General features: G+C 37.1%; 1 protein-coding gene across 4 annotated transcripts in view; it reads right to left on the bottom strand.

Moving 5' to 3' along the window:
• Nucleotides 1-189: 189 nt before the first annotated feature.
• Nucleotides 190-24,101, bottom strand: part of RRAGB (Ras related GTP binding B) — a 50,734-nt gene continuing 26,822 nt past the window's right edge. For 3 of the 4 annotated variants that reach the window (XM_022563602.2, XM_022563601.3, XM_022563600.2), the window contains 6 exons: nt 14,512-14,734; nt 11,513-11,608; nt 9,229-9,351; nt 2,789-2,880; nt 1,613-1,728; nt 190-715 (listed from right to left, as the gene is read on the bottom strand). In XM_022563602.2, the coding sequence (XP_022419310.1) occupies nt 618-715; nt 1,613-1,728; nt 2,789-2,880; nt 9,229-9,351; nt 11,513-11,608; nt 14,512-14,734 (748 nt within the window). In that variant the 3' untranslated portion in view covers nt 190-617. Of the gene's footprint in view, nt 716-1,612; nt 1,729-2,788; nt 2,881-8,813; nt 8,893-9,228; nt 9,352-11,512; nt 11,609-14,511; nt 14,735-24,101 lie in introns of those variants that run through there. The other variant, XR_016391360.1, reaches the window with a different exon arrangement.

Genomic DNA, 24,101 nt, shown 5'->3' on the forward strand with positions numbered 1-24,101 from the left:
ATCACATTGTACCAAAACTCTTCTGCCTAGCTTTAAGGCTATCGTTTGGCTCATCCTTCCTATCCAACTTTATTTTGTACTATTTCCCAAATAGCAGGTCCCCTTCCCCTAGGATAACTGAAATTCATTTGCTCTTTCTTAGGGAAAAGTTGAAGAAACAAGGAAAAGAAAAACAGACACTGAAATCCCTAACAGCAAAAGTTTATTTACAATTGTAGTTAAGGAATATTTTTAATGCATGCTGAGAAAACAGTAATATTCCAAACGTATAGGTTACTCTCTGGTAAGGAATACAAGATGACGCTGGGAAAGGCTTTGGCATACACAACAACTGGAACCAGGTTAACAGAACACCTGCACTATTAGAACGTTGTTATCAGAACACTTATATATCACCTATTTATATGTCACACCAACTTCATAAACAGCTCATCTTCTAACTCCTCACTGGCTATTTGAGTAAATAGCATTCAAGGTTAAACATTAAGACTGGGGAGTAGGGAAGAAATACAGAAGTGATAAGCATCACAACATTTCAGAGCCTATATATACTAATACAACATTAAGATTAAGAAACAGTATTCCAATTTTTTTCTGAAACAGCATTTGGCAATGTTCTAGCGCATAAGAAGACACTGCTTTGGTCCATCCACTCTTTCCAGCTTTTCAAAGTGTTTCCTGGCATTGCGGATATTGATCAGAGTAGCTGCAGAAGCTGAGGGTGGGGTAGGGAAGATAACCAACAGACTAAGTACAAGCAGCCAAAGGAATAATTGACTAGTAAAAACAAATAAACAAAAGAGAGCCAAATCCCTCAATGTATGTCACAGAGAACATAAGTCCCAAGTTAACCAGAGTTTAATTTTTCTGAATAAATAAAAGATTTGTTTATATTCTAAACATAGTATTTTCAAAATAAAATTTCAAACTCTTTTGGTTTGGAGCTAATAGCAAAAAAGAATATTATCTTATGTTGTATTCTAATATTAACCTAAGATAGATAACTTAAGAGATAATTTAAACTTCTGGGAGCATCCTGGAAATACTGCTAGAACCTTTATTTCAATGGTTGTGATGGATATGGCTATTATGGCATGGAAGCACCAAATATCTCTCTTTATGCTCATAACAGAAATATGGGAGTATGGTACTTAGGAATATACAATGACATATAAAATGGTTCAACATTTAATAGTTCAGAGCTTAGATTGACTAGTCTTTTAAAAATCTACCCCACATGGAGCTAAGTCATACATTTGGGTTCTTTTTCTTTAAAATCCTTAGATGTAGTAACTATACATAAGTAATTTTTAAAGTTCCCATGAAGAAGATATAATACCCTAAAGTCTAAATTAAGTTTCAAAATATGTCTATTAAATAAAAAGTATTTACCACTAGTACTAAATTTATTTTTCATTGTGGTAAAATGCACATAAAATGAAATTTACCATTTTAACCATTTTCAAATGTATAGGTCAGTGGCATTAAGTACATTCACAGTGTTGTGCACTACTAAATAGCTTTTCAGTATCTTTAATAACGTACTACCTTTAGGGAAATTAGTTTAAAAAATACGTGGCTTTGAACCTATGTCGGCTAAGTTTAAACTTACGAATGGATGGATCAGACATCACGACCATCACATAAGTGTTGGATGTAAAGATGTCAATGAAAGCAGCGAAGTTAGAGTTCCTGACTTCCATGCTCTGGAAAGAGGCAGCCAGCTTGCTATAGGAGAAAGGAGAAAAGTGAATAAAGAACATAAAATAATAGCAACATAAGACATTCTTATTTTTCACGTTAAATATTTTCATAGCATTATATCTCAATCCACCACCTCATTAAGACAGTTAATCACTAATCCCACTTTGCTTTCCAAGGAAACTCTAATGACAAATTTAACACGTGCTGGAAAGTGACTTAGAAAGTGGATTAGGACTCGATACTGACTGTGAAATGAAAAGTGGGCTTAGACCTAGATTCATATTAAAAATCATGTTACCAAAGATTTCTCTAATATTTAAGAAGTTTATTCAGTTGAAATTTCCCTATCATTGAGGTTAATAACTGTATCTTTTGAATGTTAGTTATGCTGAAATTCTAGAAATGATCCCATTTCTTTGAAAACAAAAAGGGTAATGATATTTATATGCCATTTGCTATTTCTTCTTAAAAATATTAGAATAAACATGCCAGAAAGTCTCAAAGTGTGCTATGACATAAAAGGGAAACAATTACACTTATTCTATTGTCTGGGCATCAAAGTTTTACCAGGATAAGAATTTTGATTATTAAATCTTTACTAGATTATGATGTTCAGCCATTCCTTCTTCCTATATTCACAATGCTAAGATTCAAATTGTATTTAAACAAAGCTGAGACAATATGATCAGATATTTCTAGACTCTCTACTTTGTACCATTCTTGAATCAGTCCCTCACTATTTTAATTACCGTAGTTTTATAGTAAATCTTGGTATTTGGTAGGGTAAATTCTCCTTTCTTGTTTTTCAAAACTCTCTTGGACATTTTCTGTTTATTTTTTTCCCAAATAGTATCAAACATCTTGAAGGGGTACTCTGCTTAGATATTTTTCATATGCTTCTTCTGCATCAGTTGACTTTGCATTAAAGGTGTCTTTCACTTCTGTCAACTGTAGGCTCCCTTAGAGTTTAGCTTTATTTTTAATATAAAGAAGAATATAGAAGTGCAGTCTACTATAGTTATTTGAACCTCTCAAAAAATGACAATTTGTTCCAGAGATAAATACATCACATAAGATCTCTTACCTGCAGCTCAGCTTAAATTGCTTAATAATGTTGCTGATTTTCTCAAATCTGTGGACATCACGCTGTTCTTTACATTGATAGTGAGAAATCACCTATGAAAAAGAGCAATGCCCTTTAAATTCATGCAGTGTTGTCATATCACCCTCTACTACTCTTCAAGGCAATACATTTGTCAGTCTCTTGGTCACCCGGATTTTCAGGGTAGACTTGGCACCTGGCTTTACTGCCTCTATTCCTCTGTCCCATATCCTGTTAACATCTGCATAATTTCAACATCCCTACGGATGACCCACCCAGTACTGTTTGGTTATAATTTTATTAGATCATTTAAGTATTGTATTATCTATTTTGGTTCATTGCTGTCCTTTCTCACTTACTTTAATCATTAAATATTCATCTTATTTCAATATGATGGTCTTTGATTCAAAAAAAGTACAAATCAAAAAGGAAAAATAAAAATTCTTAGCTGTTTTTTTAAAAATATTTTATTTATTTATTTGTTTATTTATTTTGGTTGTGTCGGGTCTTAATTGCAGGCACACAGGATCTTCGTTAAGGCATGTGGGATCTTTTCGCTGTGGCATGCAGGCTCTTCGTTGCAGCACTCAGGCTTCTCTCTATTTGTGGCACGTGGGCTCCAGGGTGTGTGGGCTCTGTAGTTTGCAGCATGCGGGCTCTCTAGTTGAGGTGTGCAAGATCAGTAGTTGTGGTGCACAGGCTTAGTTGTCCCGTGGCACGTGGGATCTTAGTTCCCCGACCAGGGACTGAACCTGCATCCCCTGCACTGGAAGGTGGATTCTTTACCACTGGACCACCAGGGAAGTCCCTCTTAGCTGTTGCTGAGGTGTACTTAATGTATTTAATTTTAATGAAGTCTATAACCAAGTGGTTTTTGGTATCATATTTAAAAATCTTAACTGAACGATTCTGACCTCTGAGGATTTACTATTTATAAATGAACCTATTCATGATGGACACCAATGCCAGCTGAAAATACTTCCCCTCACACTTTCAGATTAATAAAACCACACAAGTATTTCCCATAGGCTGATGTAAAGTTTCTAGTAGGAAGCAAAACTGAGTCATTTGCCAGAAGAAAATTCACAGGACAATTCCCTGAAACCATGTGAAAATTTCAAAACATAATTCCTAGACCAATGGTGGAATAGGTTCCTGTTGATTGACTTCAAGAGCTATAGTGAAAATGGTCAATCACAACGAAACTTAGTCCTCAAGAGAAAGCAAAAGCTACTTGTTACTGCCAGTGAAAAACAGAGTTTATATTAGGTTAACCTCTATGATCATGTGTGGTAGATGTGGCAGGAGAATACTGCTGAAGCAGGATTCTACCACGCCACATGTCTCAAGATAGACAGAAGAGCTCACCTGCTTGTTGCTATTACCACTAGCAGGAAAGACAGGGCTCAGGGTAGTGAACTTCCAAGCAAGTGATCCCTGCCTATGGGCTGAGGCAGAAAGACACTCTAGTTAGGACTCCTTGCCTCAGCTGTACCAGTTAGCAGGAAGGATGGCTCCCAAATATGCTACCATTAAAAATAATGTTTCCACAAAGGAAGGAGAAAAAAATTGCACTTTGAATTCTCTGCCCTCTGTTGGCTGCAATAGCAAAAGAAATCAACGTTAAACAGTTTGCCAACTGTATGCTAAACTTTGTGCTAGGGCTTAATGTTACCTTGTCCCATTTTAATCCGCACAATAAACCTATGATATAGATATTATTATCTCCATTTTATAAAAGGGGAACCAAACTCAGAGAGATTAAGATATGTGTCTACCATATATATGCTGTCTACAAGAGACCAACTTCAGATCTAGGGCTACATACAGACTGAAAGTAAGAGGATGGAAAAATGCATTCCATGCAAACAGAAATCAAAAGAAAGCTAGAGTAGCAATACTCATATTAGACAAAATAGTTTAAAGAATGTTACAAGAGACAAAGAAGGACACTACATAATAATCAAGGGATCAGTCCAAGAAGAAGACATAACAATTGTAAATATATATGAACCCAACATAGGAGCACCACAATATATAAGGCAAATACTAACAGCCATAGAAAGAAAAGTCGACAGTAACACAATCATACTGGGGGACTTTAACACCCAATGTTCATCAATGGAAAGATCATTCAGACAGAAAATCAGTAAGGAAACACAGGCCTTAAATGACACATTAGGCTAGATGGACTTAATTGATATTTAGAGCATTCCATCCAAGAGCAGCAGAATACACATTCTTCTCAAGTACACATGGAACATTCTCCAGAATTGATCACATGCTGGGCCACATAGCAAGCCTCAGTAAATTTAAGAAAACTGAAATCATATCAAGCATCTTTCCCAAACACAACGCTATGAGATTAGAAATCAACTACAAGGAAAAAGCTGTAAAATACACAAACATATGGAGGCTAAACAATATGCTACTTAACAACCAATGGATCACTGAAGAAATCAAAGAAATCAGAAAGTACATAGAGACAAATGAAAATGAAAGCATGAGGATCCAAAACCTATGCGGTACCCCAAAAGCAGTTCTAGGAGGGAAATTTACAGCAACACAATCTTGCCTCAGGAAACAAGAAAAATCTCAAATAAACAACCTAAACTTACACCTAAAGCAACTAAAAAAAGAAGAACAAACAAAACACAAAGTTAATAGAAGGAAAGAAACCATAAAGATCTGAGCAGAAATAAATGAAATAGAGAGAAAGAAAACAACAGAAATGATGAATGAAACTAAAAGCTGGTCCTTTGAAAAGATAAACAAAATGGATAAACCTTTAGACAGACTCATCAAGGAAAAAAGGGAGAGGACTCAAATCAATACAATTAGGAATGAAAAAGGAGATGCTACAACAGACACCACAGAAATACAAAGGATCATGAGAGATTACTACAAGCAACTATATGCCAATAAAATGGACAACCTAGAAGAAATAGACAAATTCTTAGAAAGGTACAATCTCCCAAGACTGAACCAGAAAGAAACAAAAAATATGAACAGATCAATTACAAGAATGAAATTGAAACTGGGATTAAAAAACTCCCAACAAACCAAAGTCCAGGACCTGATGGCTTCACACATGAATTCTATCAAACATTTAGATAACACCTATCCTTCTGAAACTATTCCAAAAAATTGCAGAGGAAGGAACACTTGCAAACTCATTCTAGGCGGTCACCATCACCCTGATAACCAAAACCAGACAAAGATACCACCAAAAAAGAAAATTACATGCCAATGTCACTGGTGAACATAGATGCAAAAATAGCCCTCAACAAAACACTAGCAAACCGAATCCAACAATACATTAAAAGGATCAGACCAAATGATCAAGTGGGATTTATCCCAGGGATGAAAGGACTTTTCAATATCCCCAAATCAATCGGTGTGATACACCACAGCAACAAACTGAAGAATAAAAACCATATGATCACCTCAATAGATGCAGAAAAAGCTCTTAAAAAAATTCAACACCCATGTATGATAAAAGCTCTCCAGAAAGTGGGCACAGAGAAAATTTACCTCAACATAATAAAGGCCATATATGACAAACCTACACCTAACATCATACTCAATGGTGAAAAGCTGAAAGCATTTCCTCTAAGATCAGGAACAAGACAAGGATATCCACTCTCACCACTTTTACTGAACATAGTTTTGGAAGTCCTAGCCATGGCAATCAGAAAAGAAAAATAAATAAAAGGAATCCAAATTGGAAAAGAAGTAAAACAGTCTCTGTCTGCAGATGACATGATACTACTATACGCAGAAAATCCTAAAGATGCTACCAGAAAACTACTAGAACTCATCAATGAATTTGGTAAAGTTGTAGGATGCAAAATTAATACACAGAAATCTCTTGCATTTCTATACACTAACAATGAAAGATCAGAAAGAGAAATTAAAGAAACAATCCCATTTACCAGTGCAGCAAAAAGAATAAAATACCTAGAAATAAACCTATCTAAGGAGGCAAAAGACCTGTACTTCAAAAAACTATAAGATGCTGATGAAAGAAATCAAAGATGACAGAAACAGACAGAAAGAAATACCATGTTTTTGGATTAGAAGAATCAATATTGTCAAAATGACTATACTACCCAAGACAATCTACATATTCAATGCAATCCCTATCAAATTACCAAGGGCATTTTTCACAGAGCTAGAACAAAAAATCTTAAAATTTGTATGGAGACACAAAGACCCTGAATAGCCAAAGCAATCTTGAGAAAGAAAAACGGAACTGGAGGAATCAGGCTCCATGACTTCAGACTATACTACAAAGCTAAAGTCATCAAAACAGTATGGAACTGGCACAAAAACAGAAATATAGATCAATGGAATAGGACAGAAAGCCCAGAAATAAACCCACGCACCATGGTCAATTAACCTATGACAATGAAGGCAAGACTATATGATGGAGAAAAGACAGTCTCTTCAATAAATAGTGCTGGGAAAACTGGACAGCTACATGTAAAAAATATGAACATTCTTTAATACCATACACAAAAGTAAACTCAAAATGGATTAAAGACCTAAATGTAAGACTGGATACTCTAAACTCTTAGAGGAAAACATAGGCAGAACACTCTGACATAAATTGCAGCACAATCTTTTTCAATCCACGTCTAGGGTAATGGAAATTAAAAAACAAAAAACAAAAAACAAATGGGACTTAATTAAACTCAAAAGCTTTTGCACAGCAAAGGAAACCATAAAGAAAGTGCAAAGACAACCCATAAAATTGGAGAAAATATTTGCAAATGATGTAGCAGACAAGGGATTAATCTCCAAAATTTACAAACAACTCATGTGGCTCAGTATGAAAAAAAAACAAACAACCCAATAAAAAAATGGGCAGAAGACCTAAATAGACATTTCTCGAAAGAAGACATACAGATGGCCAGGAGGCATGTGAAAAGATGCTCAACATTAGTAATTATTATAGAAATGCAAATCAAAACTACAATGAGGTACTACCTCACACCAGTCAGAACGGCCATCATCAAAAAGTCTACAAACAATAAATTCTGGAGAGGGTGTGGAGAAAAGGGAACCCTCTTGCACTGTTGGTGGGAATGTAAATTGGTACAGCCACTGTGGAGAACAGTATGAAGGTGCCTTAAAAAACTAAAATTAGAGCTACCATATGATCCAGGAATCCCACTCCTGGGCATATATCCGGAGAAAAACATGGCTTGAAAGGATACATGCACCCCAATGTTCATTTCAGCCCCGTTTACAATAGCCAAGACATGGAAGCAACCTAAATGTCCATCAACAGATGAATGGATAAAGAAGATGTGGTACATATATACAATGGAATATTACTCAGCCATTAAAAAGAATGAAATAATGCCATTTGCAGCAACATGGATGGACCTGGCGATTATCATACTAAGTGAAGTAAGTCAGACAAAGACAGACAAATATATGATATTGCTTATATGTGGAATCCAAGAGAAATGATACAAATGAACTTGTTTACAAGACAGAAACAGACTCACAGACTTAGAGAAGGAACTTGTGGTTGCCAGGGGCGAAGGGTGGGGGTAGGGATAGATTGGGAGTTTGGGATTGAGATGTACACACTTCTATATTTAGAATAGATGGCCAACAGGGACCTACTGTACGGCATGGGGAACTCTGTTCAATATTTTGTAATAACCTAAATGAGAAAAGAATTTGAAAAAGGATACATGTGTATGTAAAAAACAAAAAAAGCAATAAATGTGTCTAAAATCATGAAGCACTGGTAGAGCTCAGAAACCAATTACTTACTGCGAGCTGCTCTTAGAGCTATATTTATTAAGCTGATCAGCAATTACTTAAGCGGTGCTTTGTGACAGCTCAAGCCAATTTCTATTAGTTATTTAAAAATTTTACTTATAAATATAATATTGGGTTTTGCATACCCCCTCATGGCCAAATACACAGTAGGTGCTAATATCATCGTTAAGCCGAATTTATAAGAAAAATAAAAATACCAACATACCTCTTTGCCCTTTCACCTCCCCATCTGAACTCTTAGCTACGTCACTGAGTTGACCATTACATCTCTTCCATGTTAAAAGCTTTAAACTCAAAGAAAAATACCCATCATTTCATAATAAAAGTCAATAGGAAATAGGAATTCTTTAACACAAATGAACAATTATTCACAAAAATAATCTAAACTCTATAGTAAGGCTTACCTGCAAACACCTAAGTTTTACTAATTACTAAAGATCCATGCACCAACGAACTTCTTTCAAGTTACTTGCTGACAATACTACTTTACAAATAAGGCTATGCATGGTGAAGTAATGACAAGAGGGAAAAAGGTTCTTTCTGAAAGTGGCAACATATTCTCCATTGCTGAATAGAAGAAGGTGAGTGTGAAGTACATCTGCAGAGCAGAAAGTTCTCACCAGAAAAGTGGCTCTCTCAAATAGAAGCACTTCATCAGCCTCAATAATTTCAGCAAAATTCCTTAGGTTCATTTCCAGCTGCTGAACATTGGGAATCAGCTGATAAACAATGCTGGACCAAGCCTAACAGAACAGAAGCACAGTGTAATATTACTAACAGGTAGCCAGTCCCAGATCTTTGCAAATGAGTAAGTATACTATAACATACAGACAGCAAAATATGGTGATAACTGAGTCCCAAACAAATTCTGGCAACAAGTATAACACAAACGAAGTGAGAAAATGAAGATAATATTTGATTTTTATCCTTCAGTTGGATTTTTAAAGTTTCAAACACTTTTGTAAAATACTTCTTTCCATTGATAATTAAAAATAAACAAATATTTAATTCTATCATATTACCTTAGGGAAGTTGAAAACTCTGATATACTGGGCTAAAGAACTTCTAATCCAGCCATTCAAACAGATATGTAAGTCCAATAGTGTAGATTGCTCTAAAGATCAGAACCTAATAATGCTATATTTAACATACATCTAAGAATCAATTCTATGAAAATATCAGAGCCACATAGAAAAATGGCCCCTCCCCTCAATGGGATAACATACAATAGAAATTACAAGAGAAATTAGTGGCATTATCATTCCAAAAGGCTTATTGTCAGCTTTATAAATTATTGATCCAATTGAATTAAAAACAGTCCACTGTGTGTTTGCCTAAAACTAACTTCATCCAGAGGAGTATGACTAAAATAAGGAGTTGAAATTAACCACACCCTCCCTCTATTCTCTTAAGGCTCTTTTATTTGAATTTTCATTATAATATTTCTTTCAATTTTGCTCCAATTTGTCTGGTAAGGTGTACAATGTTCTTCTCTCCCCTACTAGAGGGCAGGAACCTGGTCTTAGCCATCTGTGCGTCCAACAGCATCAAGCAGATTGCAATGAGTGCTTTTAGAATAAAACTTAATATAAAAATTTATGTCAGCTCTATGCAATATTGATGTAAGAGAGAGTAGAGCCATGTCTCTGTTCCAATTAGTTTTATTACTTAGGCATGGGGGTTCAGGTTCCAAGTTCCCAGGTCGGTGTTAATGTCACTGCTGAATTTACCTTGGAGAAGGCACCAAAGCTAACCACAGCAGAGACATTGTCACTCACAGCAGTGTTGTGATTAGCCAATTGTCTTTGGTCGTGTTATGTATTGCCATCCTTCACACCGCAGTTGGTTCTTATCAGTGCGTCATGTCCATCCTTATTCACGGTTACCTGTTCTATGGGAATAAGGCTTTGAGAGAAATTCGGCCCAAATTAATCTAGAACAGTATTTCCTAGATAGGTATCTCAAAATGATCTGTTATTAGAGCGAGGCTGGGTCAACATATTGGGGAAAAAATGAATTAGTTAAAAAAATAAATCAGTGGCTATGTTTAAAGTCCTATTGTTTTTCTCCTTGGCAAATCAGGTTTCTGTGCTTTTGGTTGTAGATACTTGTCAGATGGAGTTGATACTGAGGCTGTAGCTACAAGTCACAGAGAAGGATGCTTTCCTACCCAGACTTGTCAATGGATACCAGAAGCAGTCTGACCACAGGAGGACCCAAAAGGAGCCAGTCTTTCAACTAAATCAGTGGGAGAAAGGGAGGAAGCAGGATAAGGAGCCTATGTGCCAATAAGGTAATTTCAGCTTCATCCATAACACAGCTATTGTTTGTAACCTCTACAACTACTACAAGCAGTGTGGCATCCATTCCACCAATGGGAACAATCTCTCTGGTTGAAAGAATGCTAGTCTCTAATTTGGCATGAAAGTTGAAGCTATCATACTCTAGAAATAACATATCCCATTCTAAGACTCCCTTCTCCAATCTCTCCCCTAAATATTGTTCTTCTATTGCCATCCAAACTTAGGCAGACTAGCTTATATCCTGTAGAGGTACCTGAATATTAGATACAATTCCAGTCAGCACTGAGACCACAACAGGTCAAAATGGATGATGGTCAGTGAAACCTCTACTGTCATGAAGATCTGTATCAAATTAATCAGGACCAAACTGGGTTAATTCAGTGTGATCTGGTAGGTATGTCGACCCAATCTAAGATCAAAACCAAAATTTCTTAAGGTTAAATTGGGTATTTTTCAAACAATTTATTGTAGATTATTTCTTCTTTTGGTTCAACACATCTAGATGGCTATGAAAGAGTTTAAAATCTTTTAGTTTTGATAATACCCTTCTAGCTTTTTTTTCATGCTCTTTAAATGAGAGAACTCAGGGAAACATACACACCTTATAGAGAGTTTCATCCCAGATAGATGTTCGGAAGCAAGAACATTCCAATGGGCGAGACAAACGCCTCAGATCTTCTTCTCGCTCTTTAAAAATCTGAAGTAAATAGACCAACATACTGATCAGCATATAACTAACAGCTCTCCTCTCTCACTGCAAGATCTGAGGTGTAATATTTTAGCATATTTTAAAGAGGGGCATTTCATTTTTCCTCAGAGGAATTTTTAAATGTGTACGTTACTTTACATACTAGGATGACAGAAATGATTTCAAGTCAGGTCTACAAAGTACAATGGCTACTAGAATTCTTCAGGACTGTGCTGCTTGTTTTGAGTACTCACTGAGAATACTATGCTGGAAAATAAAATTTACCATACAGAGGAATCTTAATAAAATATACCTAACATTCCAAATAATCCAATCTGGGTCATTTTTAAGATATGCATACCAATATCAAGATTTTATAAATCAAAATACTTCAACTTTTTGTAGATATCTTACTCTCATACACACACGCATACACATATATTATTTCTGTATGGACTGTATTTATTTGGCTACATAGATATAACAACCCCTTACACACAAATATCTATTCTTCTTGGCTATGTATCTATCTATATATGTGCCCATATATACATGGAAAAATATCTATTTATACAAATATAAACACATACACAGATATTTTCCAGGACTGGGTGGGCTTATAGTGAGTACACTGTTCACACTGTGATGGATAATTTTATGCAACCACTAGGTTAGGCCACAATACCCAATTTAGATGTTGCTATGAAGGTATTTTTTAGATGAGATTAATATTTAAATCAGTGGATTTTTAGTAAAGCAGATCCCCCTCCATAATATGGGTAAGCTTTATATAACCAGTTGAAGGCCTTAAGAGAAAAAGACTGCCATTCCCCAGGAAGAGGGAATTCTGCCTTCCAGACTGCCTTCTGACTCAAGCTGCAACAAGGGTATCTAGCCTATCAGTCTGCCCTGCAGATTTCGGACTTGCCAGCCTCCACAATCATATGAGTCAATTCCTTAAAATTAATCAGTCTCTCTCTTATTCTCACTCTCTCTCTCTCTCTCTCTCTACACACACACACACACACACACACAAACACACACTTCTTATTGGTTCTGTTTCTCTGAGGAACCCTGACTAATACACACACATAGAAGGAAACACCTATCTTGCTTGAAACTGATATTCAGGGAAGCACCCTAGCCATTTTATTCCAAAACCTCCAAGTCTGAAAGTTTAATGAAATAGAGTATACTTTTCTTAATTAAGCTTAAAATCCCACAAAGAATATTAATGTATCTTTGGGGATATTTACATAAGCATTTAGAAAACAATATGTCGATCACTAAAAATTACAAGCAATTTAAAAATCCATAAGGAGGTCATTTATTGGAATGCTCTAAGTTTTTCTGTTGCAAATTGGGCCAGGGAAACAAAACAGAAAACAGTAATAATAACAAACCCCTCACAAGCTCAAGATCAAGCTACATAAAGAATTTTCTGCTGAATTAAAACAGAATTGATATTTAGTGAGAGGGAGAAGGAATTAAAAAGAATACTCAAAAGTCCTTTTCAGAGTCAAATACAGAACCCTGTCAAGTGGTTTCTGAAAGCCTGTAAGCTAACCTAGAAACACCAAAACATACTCAAATACTGGAACACTGAAGGCAATCCTGTTACTAATTACGGGGAAAAAAAAGTATTCCTGACCACAGTTATTACCAAAAAATTCTTAAGTTATTACCAAAAAATTCTTAAGTTATAGGGGATCCTTAGACGCCTAGGTTCCAACCCAAAGAGGAACTGTATTCTTCTACATCACCAGTATATTCTAAAACTGCTTTCCTCAACTTTACCCTTGGAAATAGAGGATCTTCTCTTTCAGCTTAGACTTTAAAATCCAATCCTCTTATTTTATATGGAGCAAACTAAAGCTAGACTCTTTGTGACTTGCCAGTCCTGGGGTCTCATAGCTAGCTAGGGGTTTGCCCTTTCTACTGTGTCTTTTCTTGTTTAAATTTATGTGTACTAACTCCCATGCCAGAAAAGAAGATAAATATACCATATCAGTGCAATTATGAGGGCCTTGGCATTGTGCCTAACACAGTATAGTTGGCATTTGAATTGGTGCATACCAGTTTCCTAGGTCAACCTAGTGACAGCTATGACCTTTCTTTATCTCACCCCTGGTGGGTCTTCTAGCCTTGACAATAACTGCCTGCTCTGAAGGACAGTAAAACAGTGGTATCAAATATATTTTAAAAGTACATAAAGCTGCTTAGTGATAACACACAGTCAGGATCCTTTCCTAAATTTGAAAATTATTTGCTAAATGAACATTATATTTCCCTTACCATGGAACATTTGTTTATGTGTTTTTTTGTTTGTTTTTGTTTTTGTTTTTTTTGCGGTACGCGGGCCTCTCACTGCTGTGGCCTCTCCCGCTGCAGAGCAAAGGCTCCGGACGCGCAGGCTCAGCGGCCATGGCTCACCGGCCCAGCCGCTCCACGGCATGTGGGATCCTCCCGGACCGGGGCACAAACCCGCGTCCCCTGCATCGGCAGGCGGACTCCCAATCACTGCGCCACCAGGGAAGCCCCAAAGCTTTTTTTTTTTTTTTGCGGTATGTGGGCCTCTCACTGTTGTGGCCTCTCCCGTTGCAGAGCACAGGCTCTGGATGCACAGGCTCAGCGGCCATGGCTCATGGGCCTAGCCGCTCTGTGGCATGTGAGATCTTCCCGGACCGGGGCACGATCCCGTGTCCCCTGCATCGGCAGGTGGACTCTCAACCACTGCGCCACCAGGGAAGCCCTGTTTATAAGTGTTTTTAAAAACAAATGTCAACTTTATTTTGAAAGCTTATGCTGAGATTTTTTTTTCCTAAAAAAGAATGGTACAAATTTACCTATATCTCTACAGAAGTCTACAAAGTATGTTAATTATTTGGTGTACCACCCATTCTATTTCTTACCAGGTCTCGTTGATCCTCCTGTACCAGATCCATTTTATGCACCAAGCAAAAGATTTTGGCATCTGGAGAATTCTGCAGAATGGCCTCCAGGCATGACTGGTAATAGTGCATGTCCTTTTCCAGTTCGCGGCTTTCCACATCAAAGACATAAATCAGAACCTCCACATTACGGAAGATGTTGTCTCGTTGGCTGGTGAAATAATTTTCCATGAAGGTGTCCTGTCTAGTAGGAAAAAAGATCTAGGTAATAAGCAAGTCATCACTTAATCACTCCTATTTACGATCTATTTTTGTTGGCTTAATCAGTGTGAAAGATAATCCTAAAGCTTCAAATTAAAGGGAAAATGATAGCAAATTAGGATGGCCTCACCTTCTTACTTCTTAAGCACATCTAGTGCCACCTTTTGCTCCTCTCCTTGTGTTCCAAATATACTTTGACCTTCCCTCAGTTCTAGTGGCCCATGGTCTATCCACCGAGGGGCCTTTACACATGCTTTTCACTCTGTCTCACATGCTATCCCCTTACTTTTATACATAATTAACTCCTACTTGTTCCACTGGATTTCAGTTCAATTCATACTTCCTCACAGAAACTATCCCTGACCTCACTGACTTGGGCAAATCTAGTCACCATAGGCAATTATATTAACACATTGGTTTTATTTTTAACACTCACCACAAGTGTGATATTATACATATTTGTGTGAGTTTTTAATTAATGGCATTCGATCCCCTAGATGGCAAGCTCCATGAAGGTAAGGACCATGTCTGCTACAGTTTGACATTGTTTCCCAGCTTTTAGCACAGAGCTTGCCACAGAATAGTTGCTCAATGAATATTTACTGAATAAAAAACTAGTCAAACACTCTAAACTATATGAAAATGGCCCCAAGTTAACATTTTAGCAGAATGTTGCTCTTTGCTCCTTAGGCTGTGTGCTGCTTCCCAAGAAATTCTCAATTGCCAGCTAGATAGATGAATACAGTAGTGTTCTGTCTTAAACAAAAAAATCAAGGGGTGGCATCAACAACATGGTGGAATGAAAAGCTACCTCTGTCACTCCCCTTCAATCTACAACCAGTAAAACATTCACAACTCAACAAAGGTACTTTTGTCCAACACACCAGGATGCTAGAGAATTCCACACACCTGTACATCTAAAGATGGATGGACTGGAACAGATAGAGGAGGGAGAACTGAAGGAACAGTAGAGGTAGTGCCTATAATCCTGGCCCTCTGGCCATGGCAGCTAAGCCTGCAGCCCCAGAGAACCTGGTAGCAGCAGAGCAGACAGCACACACAACACCAGCCTCCTGGCTGCAGTGGCACCCATGGCCACATCTAACTGTACATCCGTGGGAATGGGGCCTGTGGCCCTGTCCCTCCAGCCACTGAGGTGCCCAAGTCTCCAGTCCCTCTGCTCTCCCACCAGCAGTGGCAGAGCCTAAGAACCTTAGAAAACCAGATAGGGAAGAGGCACTGGTATGACCCTGGCTTCCCCAACCCCTTCCCCCTGCGGTGCCTGAGCCTGTGAGCCTGTGACTCAGAGGATCCTGAAAGCAAGAGAAGAACCCATCATCCAGGTGAACCAGGCAGCTTCTGCCAGTGACAAAGGCAGAAGCAAGGTGCCAATGACCAAGAAAACACCAGAAGTGATAATGAGAGTTGGGACAGGGGGCACACCTCTGACAGAGGCAGCTCAGGTAAGAGAAACCAAAAACTTGTGCTATAGTACCACCTATGGAAAAAGAAAAGACCCCTAATTTCTAACTTGTCTCACTTCACATGCTCTGGCAGAAGGAAGTACCATGAAGAAGCACAGTAACACCGCACCACAAAAAGAAAATGACAATTCTCCAGAAACCAAAGTTAAAGTCACATAATAGTGTGATCTGATAGAGAATTTAAAATAGCTGTCATGAAGAAATTCAACAAGCTACATGAAAACTCAGAAAGGCACATCAATTAGCTCAGGAATAAAATTAATAAACAGGAATGCTTTACCAAAAAGGTTGAAACTAAAAAAAAGAACTAAAATTCTGGAGCTGAAAAACTCAATAAATGAGATAAAGAATGCATTAAAAAGCACTGGAAATAAGGCAGACCATATGGAAGAATCAGTGAGTGTGAAGATAGAAATCTAGAAAAGATACAAGTAGAAGAGGAAAGAAAAATAAGATGCAAAAAAATGAGGAAATTCTACAAGAGCTATCTGACTCTTAAGTAGGGCAACATTAGGATAATGGACATCACCGAAAGAGAAAAGAGGGAGAAGGGAGCAGAGAGTTTATTTAAACAAATAATAGCTGAGAATTTCCTAAACTGTGGAAGGAACTGGATAGACAACTCCATGAAGCTAAGAGAACACGTAATTACCTAAACGCAAAAAGACCTTCTCCAAGACACATATTAAAACTGCCAAAAGTCTATGACAAATAATTTTGTAGGCAGCCAGGGAGAAAAAAATGGTAAACTACAAAGGAACCTAAATTAGGCTATCAGCAGATTTCTAAGTAGAAACTCTATAGGTCAGGTGGGAATGGAATGACATTATCAAAATACTAAAAAATAAAAGTTGTCACCCAAGAATACTGTATCCACCAAAGTTATCATTCAGATATGAAGGAGAAGTAAAGACTTTCACAGACAAACAAAAACTGAGGGAGTTCATCAACACTAGACCTGCCTTACAAGAGATGTTGAACAGAGGTCGTATACCAGAAACAAAGACAAAAGTACACAAAACTTGGAGTAAGGTGATAGACAGAAAGAATCAGAAAATTGCAACTATTTATCAGAAAAGGTTCTTAAACACTTTATTACAGTATAAAGATTAAAAAAGGGAGAAAATGCAGAAAAAATAACTATAGCTATTTCAGTTTGGTAACAAACTTACAATGTAAAAAGGGAAAGTTTGAGACAACAAAAACACAAAAGGGGAAGAGGAAAACCATACAGTTAAATGAAGATAAGATGCTATCAGCAGAAAAACTATTTATCTATGTGACATTTGATACAAACTTCATGTTAATTACAAAACATAAATCTAGAACGGAGACACAAAACAAAATGAGGAAACTGAGAAAAATACCATAGAAAACCACCAAACAAAAATGGAAGACAAAAACGCAAGGAAAAAGAAACAATGAGCCCGTCCTGATGAAAGGGAAGTTGGAGACTGAGTTGGTCACCACACTGGGACACTCCTGGCAGGGAAGCAGCACAGAAACGACCATGTGGCTGACAGGGTCTTGGTGTTCCACCTGGGTGTTAGGCCTGAGACTCAGAGGTGGGAGAGCCAAGTCTAGGACATTGGACCACCAGAGACTTCCCAGCCCGATTTAATATCAAACGGTGAAAGCTCTCACAGAGATCTCCATCTCAACGCAAAGACCCAGCTCCACTGAACAACCAGCAAAATACAGTGCTGGACACCCTATGCTAAACAACTAGCGAGTCAGGAAAACAAACACAGCCATTAGCAGAGAGGCTGCCTAAAATCATACAAAGTTCGCAGACAACCCAAACCACACCACTGAGCATGGCCCTGCCCAGCAGAAAGACAAGATCCAGTCCCACCCACGAGAACACAGGTACCAGTCCCCCCCACCAGGAAGCCTACAGAAGCCACTGAACCAACCTCACCCACTGGGGGCAGACACCAAAAACAACGGGAACTACGAACAGGCAACCTGCAAAAAGGAGACCCCAAACACAGTAAGTTAAAAAAAAAATGAAAAGACAGAGAAAAATGCATGAGACGAAGGAGCAATGTAAAAACAAACCAGACCAAACAAATGAAGAGGAAATAAGCAGTCTACATGAAAAACAATTCAAAGTAATGAGAGTAAAGATGATCCAAAACCTTGGAAACAGAAGGGAGAAAATACAAAAAACCTTTCACAAGGACCTAGAAGAATTAAAGAGCAAACAAACAATGATGAACAACACAATGAATGAAATTAAAAATTCTTTAGAAGGAATAAACAGCAGAATAACTGAGGCAGAAGAATGGATAAGTGACCTGGAAGATAAAATAGTGGAAATAACTGCCACAGAGCAGAATAAAGAAAAAAAAATGAAAAGAATTGAGGACAGGCTCACAGACCTCTGAGACAACATTAAACACATGAACATTCGAATTATAGGAGTCCCAGAAGAAGAAGAGAAAAAGTAAGGGTCTAAGAAAATATTTGAAGGGATTATAGTTGAAAACTTCTCTAACATGGGAAAAGAAATAGTCACTCAAGTACAGGAAGCACAGAGAATCCCATATAGGATAAATCCAAGGAGAAACATGCAAAGAAACATATTAATCAAACTATCAAAAATTAAATACAAAGAAAAAATGCTAAAAGCAGCAAGGGTAAAGCCACAAATAACATACAATGGAATACCCATAAGGTTAATAGCTGATCTTTCAGCAGAAACTCTGCAAGCCAGAAGGGAGTGGTAGGACATATTTAAAGTGATGAAAGGGAAAAACCTACAACCAAGATTACTCTACACAGTAAGGAACTCATTCAGACTCAATGGAGAAATTAAAATCTTTACTGATAAGCAAAAGCTAAGGGAATTCAGCACCACCAAAACAGCTTTACAACACATGCTAAAGGAACTTCTCTAGGCAGGAAACACAAGAGAAGGAAAAGCCCTACAGTAACAAACCCAAAACAATTAAGAAAATGGTAATAGGAACATACATATCAATAGCTACCTTAAATGTAAATGGATTCAATGCTCCAACCAAAACACACAGACTGGCTGAAGGGATTCAAAAACAAGACCCGTATATATGCTACCTACAAGAGACCCACTTCAGACCAAGGGACACATAAAGACTGAAACTGAAGGGGTGGAAAAAGATATTCCACACAAATGGAAATCAAAAGAAAGCTGGAGGAGGAATTCTCATGTCAGACAAAATAGACTTTAAAATACAGACAAGAGACAAAGAAGGACACTACATGATGATCAAGGGATCAATCCAAGAAGAAGAGAAAACAACTGTAAATATTTATGTACCCAACATAAGAGCACCTCAATACAAAAGGCAAATACTAACAGGCACAGAAGGGGAAATCGACAGTAACACAACAATAGTAGGGGACTTTAACACCACACTTTCACCAATGAACAGATCATCCAAAATGAAAATAAATTAGGAAACACAAGCCTTAAATGACACATTAGATAAGATGGACTTAATTGATATTTATAGGACATTCCATCGAAAAACAACAGAATACATTTTGTTCTCAAGTGCTCATGGAACATTCTCCAGGATAGATTCATATCTTCGGAAAAATCAAGCATTGGTAAATATAAAAAAATTGAAACCGTGTCAAGTATCTTTTCCAACCACAACGCTATGAGACTAGGTATCAATTACAGTGAAAAAAAAAAAAAACTAAAAAATACAAACACATGGAGGCTAAACAATACACTACTTCATAACCAAGAAATCACTGGAAAAAAATCAGAGGAAATCAAAAAATACCTAGAAACAAATGACAATGAAAACATAATGACTCAAAACCTATGGGATGCAGCAAAAGCAGTTTTAAGAGGGAAGATTATAGCAATACAACCCTACCTCAAGAAACAAGAAACATCTCAAATAAAGAACCTAATGTTACACCTAAAGCAATTAGAGAAAGAAGAACACAAAAACCCCAAAGTGAGCAGAAGGAAAGAAATCATAAAGATCAGCTCAGAAATAAATGAAAAAGAAATGAAGGAAACGATAGCAAAGATCAATAAAACTAAAGGCTGGTTCTTTGAGAAGATAAACAAAATTGATAAACCGTTAGCCAGACTCATCACAGAAAAAAGGGAGAAGACACAAATCAACAAGATTAGAAATGAAAAAGAAGTAACATCTGACACTGCAGAAAGACAAAGGATCATGATTGATTACTACAAGCAACTATATGCCAATAAAATGGACAACCTGGAAGAAATGGACAAATTCTTAGAAATGCACAACCTTTCAAGATGGAACCAGGAAGAAATAGAAAATATAAACAGACCAAGCACTGAAATTGAAACTGTGATTAAAAATCTTCCAACAAACAAAAGTCCAGGACCAGATGGCTTCACAGGTGAATTCTACCAAACATTTAGAGAAGAGCTAACACCTAACCTTCTCAAATGCTTCCAAAATATAGCAGAGGGAGGAATACTCCCAAACTCATTCTACAAGGCCACCATCACCCTGATACCAAAACCAGACAAAGATGTCACAAAAAAAGAAAACTACAGGCCAATATCACCGATGAACATAAATGCAAAAATTCCCAACAAAATACTAACAAACAGAATCCAACAGCACATTAAAAGGACCATACACCATAATCAAGTGGGGTTTATCCCAGGAATGCAAGGATTCTTCAGTATACGCAAATCAATCAACGTGATACACCATATTAACAAATTGAAGGAGAAAAACCATATGATAATCTCAAAAGATGCAGAAAAAGCTTTCAACAAAATTCAATACCCATATATTATAAAAGCTCTCCAGAAAGCAGGCATAGAGGGGACTTACCTCAACATAATAAAGGCCATATATGACAAACCCACAGCCAACATTGTTCTCAATGGTGAACAACTGAAACCATTTCCTCTAAGGTCAGCAGCAAGACAAGGCTGCCCACCTGCACCACTACTATTCAACACTGTTTTGGAAGTTTTAGTCACGGCAATCAGAGAAGAAAAGGAAATAAAAGGAATCCAAATCAGAAAAGAATAAATAAAACTGCCACTGTTTGCAGATGGCATGATACCATACATAGAGAATCCTAAAGATGCTACCAGAAAACTGCTGGACCTCATCAATGAATTTGGCCAAGTTGCAGGATGCAAAATTAATGCACTGAAATCTCTGGCATTCCTATACGCTAAGGACGAAAAATCTTAATGAGAAATTACAAAAATACTCCCATTTACCACTGTAACAAGAAGAATAAAATACCTAGGAATAAACCTATCTAAGGAGACAAAAGACCTGTATGCAAAAAACTATAAGACACTGATGAAAGAAATTAAAGATGATACAAAGAGATGGAGAGATATACCATGTTCTTGGATTGGAAGAATCAACACTGTGAAAATGAGTTTACTACCCAAAGCAATCTACAATTCAATGCAATCTCTATCAAACTACCAATGGCATCTTTCACAGAGTTAGAACAAAAAATTTCACAATTTGTATGGAAACACAAAAGACCCTGAAGAAAGAAAACCGGAGCTGGAGGAATCAGGCTCCCTAACTTCAGACTATACTACAAAGCTACAGTAATCAAGACAGTATGGTACTGGCACAAGAAGAGAAATACTGATCAATGGAACAGGACAGAAAGCCCAGAGATAAACCCACACACATATGGTCACCTTATCTTTGATAAGGGAGTCACGAATATACAGTGGAGAAAACACAGTCTCTTCAATACGTGGTGCTGGGAAAACTGGACAGGTACATGTAAAAGAATGAAATTAGAACACTCCCTAACACCAAACACAAAAGTAGACTCAAAATGGATTAAAGACCTAAATGTAAGGCCAGACACTATAAAACTCTTAGAGGAAAACATAGGCAGAATACTCTATGGCATAAAACACAGCAAGATCCTTTTTGACCCACCTCCTAGAGAAGTGGAAGTAAAAACAAAAATAAACAAATGATACCTAATGAAACTTAAAAGCTTTTGCACATCAAATGAAACCATAAAGAAGACGAAAAGACAATACTCCAAATGGGAGAAAATATTTGCAAACAAAGCAGCTGACAAAGGTTTAACCTCCAAAATACAGAAGTAGTGCATGCAGCTCAACATCGAAAAAACACACAACCGAATGCAAAAATGGGCAGAAGACCTAAATAGACATTTCTGCAAAGAAGATATACAGATTTTCAAAAAACACATGGAAGGATGCTCTAAATCACTAATCATTAGAGAAATGCAAATCAAAACCACAATGAGGTATCATGTCATATGCATCAGAATGGCCAACATCAAAAAATCTACAAACAGTAAACGCTGGAGAGGGTTTGGAGAAAAGGGAATCCTCTTGCACTTGTGGTGGGAATGTAAATTAACACAGCCACTACGGTGAACAGTATGGAGGTTCCTTAAAAAGCTAAAAATAGAACTACCATATGACCCAGCAATACCACTACTGGGCATATACGGAGAAAACCATAATTCAAAAAGAGACATGTACCACAATGTTTACTGCAGCACTATTTACAATAGTCAGGACATGGAAGCAACCTAAGTGTCCATCAACAGATTAACGGATAGAGTAGATGTGGCATATATATACAATGGAATATTACTCAGCCATAAAAAGAAACGAAACTGAGTTATTTTTAGTGAGCTGGATGGACCTAGTCTGTCATACAGAGTGAAGTCAGAAAGAGAAAAACAAATACCATACACTAACACATATATATGGGATCTTAAAAAAATGGTTCTGATGAACCTAGGGGCAGGACAGGAATAAAGCCGCAGACATAGAGAATGGACTTGAGGACATGGAGAGGGTGATGGGTAAGCTGCAACGAAGTGAGCGAGTAGCACTGACATATATACACTATCAAATCTTGTACAGCAGAAATTAACACAACATTGTAAAGCAATTATACTCCAATAAAGATGTTAGAAAAAGGAAACAATGATAATATAGAGCAAGCAGAAATCAGAAGATAAAATGGCAGTACTAAGTACTCATCCATCAATAATCACCCAAAATGTAAATGAACTGAATTCACCAATCAAAAGACACAGAATAGCTGGAGAGGTTATAAAACAATACTCAACTCTGTGTTGCCTCCATGAGATTCACCTCAGCTCTATAGGCTAAAAGTAAACAGACAGAAGGTGATTGTCTAAGCAAATGTCAGTGAAAAGAAAGTGGGTGTAGCCATACTCATATCACACAAAATGGACTTCAAGCCGAAAAAGGGTAGTAAGAGATAAAAATGATATAACAGTGATTAATATGGGAGCACCAAAACATATAAAGCAATTATTAACAGAAGAAAACAAATTGACAGCAATGTGATAATAGCAGGGAACTTTAACACCAATACCCCACTTACATCAATGGATAGATCATCCAGACAGATGGCCTTAAATGAAGGAAATGCTGGCCTTAAATGAAATATCAAACCAGATGGATTTGATAGATTTGTACAGAACATTACATCCAAATGCAGCAGAACACAAATTTTTCTGCACATGGAACTTTCTGAGAGATAGACCATATGTTGTAACACAAAACAAGGCTCAATAAATTTAAGAAGACTGAAATCATATCAAGCATCTTTTCTGACAATGGTATGAAACAAATCAACCACAAGAATAAAGCTGGAAAAATAACAAATATGTGGAGACTGAACAACATGTTACTGAACAATATTGGGTTAATGAAGAAATCAAAGGAGAAATCAAAAACTACCTGAAGACAAATGAAAATATGACATATCAAAATCTATGTGATCCAGCAAAGTGGCACAAATAAGGAAGTTTATAGTAATACAGGGCTACCTCAAGAAACAAGAAAAATCTCAAATAAACAACTTT

Source organism: Delphinapterus leucas, chromosome X (assembly GCF_059928025.1).
Source record: "Delphinapterus leucas isolate spDelLeu-1000000601 "Yukka" chromosome X, BTC_Dleu_Yukka2, whole genome shotgun sequence".
In the NCBI taxonomy this organism is placed as follows: domain Eukaryota; kingdom Metazoa; phylum Chordata; class Mammalia; order Artiodactyla; family Monodontidae; genus Delphinapterus; species Delphinapterus leucas.